Source organism: Rhinichthys klamathensis, unplaced genomic scaffold (assembly GCF_029890125.1).
Source record: "Rhinichthys klamathensis goyatoka isolate OS25496 unplaced genomic scaffold, OSU_Roscu_1.1 h1tg000412l_1, whole genome shotgun sequence".
NCBI lineage: Eukaryota > Metazoa > Chordata > Actinopteri > Cypriniformes > Leuciscidae > Rhinichthys > Rhinichthys klamathensis.
In genome coordinates, this window is record NW_026606912.1 from 1,591,215 (window position 1) to 1,600,845 (window position 9,631).

Genomic DNA, 9,631 nt, shown 5'->3' on the forward strand with positions numbered 1-9,631 from the left:
TTCAGAAATGGTGACAAAAACTTAAAATATAACTGCTTTTCCATCATATTGAACATCATTATATGAGTAATTAGGTTGAATGAGTTAGAATTAACTGTTTTATTAATCATTAGAATATAGACATTAAGAGAATAAATTGTTATGCAAGTACTTTTACTTTTAATACTTAAAGTAAATTTAAAATCAGGTACTTTTTACTTTTTACTTAAGTAGGGTTGTCATTGTGGTACTTCTACTTTTACTAAAGTAAATATGTCTCTGGTTATTTGTACTTTTACTTAAGTACTGAGATTCAGTACTTCCTCCACCACTGGGCATAAGCCACGCCCCCATTAGTGCTTACGTCACGAGCAGTCCCTTGATAGGTTGCAGCAGTTGTCGCAGAGCAGCCAATAGGCGCGCGGTCTGCTCGCTGCAGCAAATGCGTTTTAAATTAATACAAAATAATAAGGATCATTTTTGGCTTCAGTATTCTCAAGAAAGAGGTTTTCCTGTAGCGTAAGCTAGCTTACGCAACACGAGAGTACTCTCGTAAGAGAACTGTTATTTTAAATTGTAATAATTTTTCACAATATTAGCATTTATACTTTACTGGTGAACATTTCTGGTGAAATAAAATTCATAAAAGGATATGTGCAACACTGATTAACTGCAGTAGTAGGGTTCCACAGGGTTCCTTATATCAAAGTTTGCATAATGAACAATATAAACAAATGTTTCAACCACTGATCAAATCTAACCATACTCTTCGGTGTGACCTTTGACCCATCAGGCTTAGCTAGGATGTGTGCATGAGAGAACGTGCCTGATAGCATAGACTACTTGATGTCCATTATAATATGACAATCATAGGTTTAACAATAAAGGCTAAAGCAGCACTTAACTGATTTAGCTCAGAATTGGGATACAATAACTAAGCCATTGGACGATCAGGACTGCACTAGGCAGTAAACCTAATATCTGTGGATAACACCCACGCAGTCAACATACCCCTGGTTTTACTATAATAACACTATGGTCTTTTGGCGGTAATGTTGTAGATTTAAAATAAATAAATAATAAGGTATGTGTGCATTTCAGTGTACTAGTAGGCTACTAGTTTTCAAGTTTTATATAAATAGTTAAAGTGATCTAACTAGCCCTTACATTTTTTTTTACCACAGTAACCATAATTTTCAACAAAACCACATGGGCATATTTATTGGCACTACTACAAAATCATAATTTACTGACATTAATTCATATGTATTATATGTCTTTGAAATTCACCTTTTATCAATAATTTTATTAACTATGGTATTTTATTGTGAAATTTGTTTGCCAGTGTTATTTATTAGGCTATTATTTATAAACTATTTTAGTATTTATTAACATTTTGAATTAGCTTTTATTTTTATATTTTCAATTTGTTTATCTTAATCTAGCTTTAATTTTTTATTATTTCAGTTTTAGTCATTTTAGCACATCAACATCATTTTTTTTTAAGTCATTGTTATGAAAAAGCTTTTGTTATATGGTCTTATTTGCAGTGTGTTGCTTTGACCCTTTTAGAGAGCCTTAATGGCCTTAATTTGAACTTTTCGATTATTAGTCTTTGAGTGGACTCAAATACCTTATAAATTTGAACATACCATTTGGCTCCATCTGAAATTTGAAGATGTGAATCCTGGTTCCAGTGCTTCCAGCATCAAACATTATACCATACTGGAAATTTTCACTGACCACCTGAAATGAGGTTGAATGTTTATGGGTATCCACCCTATACTGGGGCAGCTGGTCAGATACCGGTGGCTTGGAGTCATCATAATGACGTTTGACGTAGGTGAGGTAGACCACCAGGCATCCCACAAACATAAAGATGAAAGCTAGCTTTGGGAACCTCATAATGACAGACAGAGGTACATGATGTGGAGTCAATTTCCCAATGCAGCAGGCTCAACAGTTCTCTCCACTACCTACAGAAAAAACACACACACACACACACACACACACACACACACACACACACAAAACATAATATAAAAAAGGTTTAAATTTGCTATGAGATAAAGAAGTATGAAATATCACTGACCATCATTAGTTTAATTTTTAATGAGAAGCTATGACCAACAAAGCTAACAAAGATTTACAGATTTAACAAAGCCAATACATACCTGTTCTCACTCAAAAGAATACATGAAATAAATTCAAATATAACAAATGATGTCCTTATATTTTCTGCCACAACTATGGCGTCACACAACTTGTAAAGGAATTACTACTAATACCTAGCCACATCTGAAAAACAAAACAGCTGCTGCAAAGCCTGCAATTAATGTATGCGTTATATGAACAATATGGTTATTTTTGTCAACATTGTAAGATTTTCTGACTGTGATGACAGTTCATTAAATTGAGCTATTTAAGTCAATAATTTAAGTAAATTCTAGATTCGTCCATATGTATAACACATATTCGAAACATTATGTTTTGTATCGGTCATGTTGAACAATACGTTAAGTGTACACACATTGAGTGGGAAAATACAAACGAGAGAACACAGGTGAACACTTTAACATGGTGAGCATATTAATCTAAAATAATAACTTTCTATAACACTGGTACTTTATTTTAATTTTGTCTCATTTCTCAAGAATAATGTGAGAACAGATCGATAAATCTCATATTTATGAAACAACAATGTCATTATCCGTATTTCTAATATTTAAGATCGTTATACCTAGTTCTCTGTAGCAAGATCATATTCCTTCGGATCCGAGTCGTGTTTTCTGTATCGACGAATAGCCATGGAGAGATTTTGACATGTTATTCCTTTTGAAAAATTGTCAAAACTCCACTGGGCTCGTTTTGATTACGTCAGTATCGTGCAAGCGTGCAACGTGGAGATGACGTGGAGCGAATACGTACAAAAGAGAAGACAGACGCGCCCTCACAAAAAAAAAAAAATACAGACGCGCCCTCACTCACACAACCACATAGTAACACACTTGCAGCAATGTTATATTGATAGGCTAAATACTGTTTATGAAAAGACAATAATATTCCTCAGATTTTATTTCTGTTGCATTAAAATCCTTTTGCTAGGGAAATCCATAATTATAGCCTAGTTGTTAAATCTGCTTAAATGTTGTTACTTTGCTTCCCTCCCTCCCTCTCTCCCTCTAAAGTCTATTCATGATGGCACGCCTAAAACGAACATTAATAATGTTAGTTTTAATTGGCCTATTTAGTTTGCATAGAAACATGCTTAGATTGTAAGCAAATAAATTGTTTACTTATACTGTAACCTAGGCCTACTACTTTTTTCTTTATGATTCCCATTTGAGCCAATTCGTTTAGGGTAAGGAAATACAAGATCGAATTTAGCCTACTGAAATTAAATCCCTAGGAAAGTAATTGGTTCTGAATTGCAGTATCCAAAAAAGGTCCATTCACATAGTGGTTTTGGCTGAAATTTAAATCCTTTGATAATTCATTTAATTTGAGCTGATTCCATCTGAATCAAGTAAGTAGACGCATTTGGACATGTAAGCCACATTTAAAATGTATCAATTTTCATTGCATTAGAAAACAAAACATCAAACCAAGTGGCATCTGACTGCAAACAAATTATGGCATTAGTTCAAATACATTTTGTCATCATCTTGAACAGGCCTACATCTAGCTATATTTTTGTGATTGACAACCAATCAATCTTCTATTTATGAAATGTTTTGCTTGAAACATGCTTGTTTTTTGTTATAAGAGCAACAGTTGCAGCACAAGTTATATTGCCGTTTTCAAGCCCCATTTCGACTGTTCAATGCTTCCCTCTTAACCTCCTGAGACCCAGAGAGCCAATTACACTTTCATTGTGCTGTTTTCAATATGGCACCAGCTGGTCTCTCCACCGAGGCCCAGTGAGTTTTGTTAAAGTTTACCAGGCTGTGGCAGCTATACATGACCTGTGGCGCATCTCCATTCATTACCTTAATTAACCATCATTAGGCCTGCTATATGGGCCAATCTGTGGTTCCTACACTTTCTCATGCAACATGCGACACCCCCATCTGAGCTTGAATTTCAGCCAATGAGTGACCTATAATGAGAGGTCCCTGCAATGGGGGGGGGGGGATGGTTTTGATGATATTCATTTGACGCTTTCCATTGAGAGTGTCTGCGAGCACAGTGCAAGCTTGAAAGGACCATATGCTCTCTTTTTACATGAGGGTATGTGTGTGAGTGCATCTATCTAGGACACAAGGTCCAGCAGGGGGTGAGGGGCAACAGACCGCCTAATATAAGACCATTCTCACTTATCAAAAATCAATGTGGGCGGACTTTTTAAGGGGGAAGGGGACGATGGCCATCCCTCCAAACTGTTGCACTCTGACCGCCCCCCTCAAACAGCGATCCATACATGACTTCCCCCATTATAACTTAAGCAGTCATTACAGACGTACCTCAACAGTTACAGCAGAAAGCAAAACGCCCCCTGCTCGTCCCCCCTCAGCCCTTAATAAATGACCTGATCTCTGTCTTTTTACTCACCAATGGGCTGAGTGGCAGTTTGCATAATGCACAGGGATTGTGAAGAGAAAAAAGGGAGGGTAGATCAACAAATGTATTAGTAATAAAAGGTGTTTTTTTACAAAGCTTCTGCTGTTCATTTTTCTAGCTGAAGCGATATTTAGCTACATATTCTCCACCACAAGATGTATTCATTAATCTTCCAAAAAAAGTGTTTGTTAAGCCTGTTAACTGTCAGGTCCTGGTAGCAGGACACTTGGTGCATTTTTTTATCGCCTTTTATCCATCTCATTTTAGTAATCATCATACATTAGATATCATTCAAAAGCTTAAACACTCAAAATCCATCCTGTGAACAACGTTTTGGAATTGGACATTGCGTTATTAGAAAAAATACTTTAAAACTTTCAGCAGGCTCAATTTTTGTGAAATCAACTTCCAATTTGGAACACAACTTGTTTGGACACGTGGCTTTGATTTTCTAGAAATTTTAGTGTCCAAATAATTTTTTTTAAAATATCTTTTGAATATAATTATGTTTATTTAGTACATTTGCTTTACAGTAAACTTTTATAACTTTTTTACACTTTCATTTTTTGCTTTCTCTCACACTACAGAATTTAGAACCTTAAACTGGGTTCTGTTAAGCGCTTCATAAATAGAACCTTTTAGAAGTTCCCATCATGGGATCATTTTATGGATTTAGTTTAAAAAAAATTTTTTTTGTTAAATTAAACAAAATTTAATTAAATTAAATTTATTTAGTGAATTAAACAGCTTATAAACATATTTTATCACTAGAAAAAAATGTATACAATCATTTAAAACATTTCTCCTTATATTTTTGAGTCAAGAACCCTATGGTTCTATACGGAACGCAACTGAAACTTTTAAGAGTGTGCATTTCAAAGCATTCAATTACAACCAGGGCGGTGACAGTTAACAGGTTAAACAAACTACTCCACAATTCCTCTATAGAGCATCAGAGTGTATTTATTTAACATAAGCTCTTAATAGCTTTTTAGCAATTTAATGTTTAATGGTCCCTTAATCTCTCCCTCACATTTTTAACAATGATTAGACCATTAGTGATGTGGTCTGCATAACCATTAAAAGCAAATTCATAGCAATTACAACACATTTTTAAGAGCCACTCTCTATAGTAAGACCACTAATCCAGTTCACTTTGACCCAACTGACGTAAAATGGGTGGAAATACACCGATATACCCATACATTAAACTGCCTTGTATTTTTTTTTAAAGAGGAAAGTTATTGAAAGTGAAACAGTGACTCATATGAAGTTGTTTCATCATTTCTAAACAAGTTTCCATAATCCAGATGGATTTTCCACAAAGGTCTAAATTTGTTAAACAAATTTAAACCAATTAATGTGGATTTTGCATATTTAAATCACAAATTTGCATATAAACTATGCAAACTGATTTTTCTCTTAATTAAATTGCATTCAGTGAATCATACCTCTGTGTAAACCTGTACTTTATCCTGAACCCCTTGTCCGTGTACAAGTCATTTGAATGCTTTTCTTTATTACAGGCTGTTTTTTTCACAGCTTTAATGCACAAACAAAAAATAAGACATTATCTGAGATCTTCCTAGAATGAAACAATAGTCTAATCCTGCTGCCATTTGTTAATCTGAGAATACAAGACTCGGATGCCGTAGTGTGTGCATGTTTGGAGGGGGGCGAAACATCAGATCTACTAACAGAATTAGTTATTGTTCCTTATTATCAGTGTTTTTTTTTTTCAAGCAACGTTGCAGGAAATTCCCCGAAAATCCCATTGAACACACATTTTAATTTCATTTTTGTAGCTTAATCGTGTAGAAGGCAGCATAAATAATCCAATGGGATTAGGTCATGTTTTTTTTTTGTCTTTTCAAATACTTTCATTTAAGAAACTGTCTAACACTGTTGCTCTCTATGTAACGGAATGAGCAGAGAGGAATGACACACAAGCAATTACAACCAAACTCTATCACCACATATCTGAACATAAGAAAAAGGCTTAGTCACATTTAATAATACTGTGTGTATATGTCCTTCGTGGACAACATATATACAATAACTGGAGGATAAATTGAAGAAATTAGACATTTCTCGCTGTCCAGATGTTCTCCAACTGAGGATTTAAAAGATGTAATAGGAGTCATCGATTAACAATTATTCTAATATACTTATTGTGAATAAAATCCTGCTCTAAATCCTTTCTAATAATCCTCCTTACAGGATCATGTGTATTACATGTATGTACGTGAAGAGAGTGGGGGAGTCACATGGTATTGCCCGTCTTTCAGTATTTTCTGATTAAGGCAAAGTATTTATAGATGTATTTAAAACGGCAGAGAGATTTTTAACTAGACCCCATTCTGAAAGCATTTCAAAGGTTTTGACCACAATCATGCAAGAAGGTTGATGTAATGTTATCTGAGATCATTCAAGCACCTGTAATAGTTAACAATTATAAACTAAAAGTCAAAGAAGACTTGTAAAATTTGTCAAAGTATCTTACAGAAGTCTTACACGTAAATAATGTGGTGTTTGTAGAACTTTAAAAATAAAGGCAGTTCCCTTTCGAGAACGGTCACTTCGTATTGCGTAGCTATACGCAGTGGGGAAACTCCTTTTCCTCAAAATTCTGAAGCTTAAAATGTAAAACGCATTTTGCAGCTGCACAACTAGCACAGTGAGTCTCTGGTTCACTCATTGGCTGTGCTGCGGAAACTGCACATCCAATGGCGCGGGCGCCTCCAACGTGTGCACCAATGAGCTAGCATTACATCATACACGTCAGAGCCCGCCAAGAGGGCATGGCCAGAGCCCATATAAGCCCCCGAAATAGCCATTATAGCAGATTCATCTCCTTCAGCGACATACTTCACGTCTCTGAGTCCTCTGAAAGCTTTCGCCGTCGAATCCAGCATATACAGTTAGAGTGTGCATCACTACAGCGGATTTCGCCTTCGTCTGAGAAGCCGTCTTCCCCTGTCGCCTCTCTGGTGTCGCTATCCAACGACCTACGCATATCCATTTGCTAATCTTTGCATTTTAGGAAATGCGAGCGTTGTTCCAAATGCCTCGCTCTTCATGCGCCACGAGGCCGATGGACATGCTAAGTGCATCGCGTGCCTGGGAACCTCCCATGCTCAAGCTGCCTTTTCTGCCGGGGGATGCTCGGTTTGTAAAGGCGTGCCCGTCTCGACGCTGCGGTCGCGGCTAGCTCTCTCGCAAGATGGCGACGCCGCTTCCCCTTCCCTTCCTTTTCCCGCTCTACTTCGGCCGAGGAAAAAGAAGCGCCGCAGCCAGCGTCAACCTGAGGGAATGGAAGTTAGCGAATCCACGCCGGCCACGTCCCCGCGTGCTTCGCTTTCTCCTACCCAGACACCGTCTCCGGTCCACGCGGTGTGCCTAGTCTCTTACGGCGGATCGGTCAACGACCGCGACGACAGCCTCTCCATTGCTGCTTCTGAGGAGGATTGGTCGGGGTCAGTTGACCTCGCCATCGCTTCTCAGTCGGGCGCGAGCGCCGCAGCTACCAGAACGAACTCTAACGCGGAGATGCTGAGGATCCTGACTAAGGCCGTTGCGGACCTCGGGCTCGAGTGGGCCTCGCCCGAGGAGCCTCTTTGAAGTCGGCTGGACGGCTGGTTCCTGCCGGGGCGCCAGCAGGCCCCTTGTCAAAGGCCTGCTCCGTTCTTCCCTGAGGTTCATCAAGAGCTGTCTAAGACGTGGCACGCGCCCTACTCTGCACGCACAGGATCCTCCGTTTCCGCAACGCTCTCCTCTGTGGACGGCGCGGTGGAGAAGGGCTACTAGTCGTTGCCGCCCCTCGAAGAGGCTGTGGCCGCTCATCTCTGCTGTTAAGCCGTGTCGAAACACTTCAGCTCTAGCTGGACGCACCTTTGCCGCCTCCGGTCAAGCTGCTTCGGCCCTGCACACTATGGCGGTGTTGCAGGTTTACCAGGCCAAGCTCCTCCAATCCATGGACGAGGTTGGCCCGGAACCCAAGTCTTTTCGTGACTTATGGAGCACCACGGACCTAGCTTTCCAACATGGTCGTGCTCGAGCGCCACCTGTGGCTCACGGACATTAAGGATGCGGACAGAACGGTGTTCCTCGACGCCCCTATCTCCAGTTCCGGCCTGTTCGGCCCGGCGGTGAAGGGCTTTTCGGAGAGATTCACTGAGGCTCAGAAGTCGTCCCAGGCAATGCGACACTTCTTGCCCAAGCGCTCTAGCTCGGCCTCGAGCAGGCCCAAGACCGCGCCCTCTCCTCAGCCAGCGAAACCAGCCAAGCAGGCCTCTCAGCCCCGCCCTGCGGCTGATGCCCGCTGTCAAGTTAGACCGGCTAAACGCTACCCGCTGCCCCGGCACCAGGGCCCTCGTTCCAGCGGCATGTCGGATCCCAGGCCTCCAGCTACCTCCAAGCATCGGGGGAAAAAAGACAGGGCTCGTGTTTGTAGAGACTTCGGTGAGAAGCAACGTGGGACACGTGCTTCGCTCCGAAATACACAATCTGTTAGCAAAAGGGGCGATAGAGCCTATTCCCCCCACGCTGCAGCATTCAGGGTTTTACAGCCGTTATTTTCCAGTTCCGAAAAAAGACGGCGGTATCAGACCCATTTTAGATCTGAGGCCTTTGACAAGGCTCTCATGAGACGACCATTCAAAATGTTGACTATAAAACAATAGTCAACATTTGGGCGATTGGTTTTTTACTGTGGATCTGAAAGACGCTTACTTTCACATTCAGATATCCACCCGTCACAGGCCATTCTTGAGATTTGCCTTCGAGGGTCAGGCTTATCAGTACACAGTTCTACCTTTCGGCCTGTCTCTAGCACCCCGTACGTTTACGAAGTGCATGGACGCGACACTCTCCCCCTTGAGGCTTCAAGGGGTGCGTGTGCTGAATTATCTCAATGATTGGCTGATTCTAGCTCAGTCGAGAACCGAACTGTTACATCACAGATCTTTGATTCTAAACCATTTGCAATGTCTGGGTCTCAAAATCAATATATCCAAGAGAAAACTAAGTCCCACTCAGAGTGTGATCTTTCTGGGCACAGTTATCGACTCTATGACTATGAGAGCGCGCCTCA

The 9,631-nt window shown here is 40.1% G+C and overlaps 1 protein-coding gene across 1 annotated transcript in view; it reads right to left on the reverse strand.

Moving 5' to 3' along the window:
• Nucleotides 1-2,840, reverse strand: part of entpd6 (ectonucleoside triphosphate diphosphohydrolase 6) — a 28,533-nt gene extending 25,693 nt beyond the window's left edge. Inside the window, exons 1-2 of the mRNA XM_056235005.1 lie at nucleotides 2,720-2,840; nucleotides 1,632-1,955 (exon numbers count right to left, since the gene is read on the reverse strand). Of these exons, the coding sequence (XP_056090980.1) occupies nucleotides 1,632-1,884 (253 nt within the window). The 5' untranslated portion in view covers nucleotides 1,885-1,955; nucleotides 2,720-2,840. The remainder of the gene's footprint in view (nucleotides 1-1,631; nucleotides 1,956-2,719) is intronic.
• Nucleotides 2,841-9,631: the final 6,791 nt, after the last annotated feature.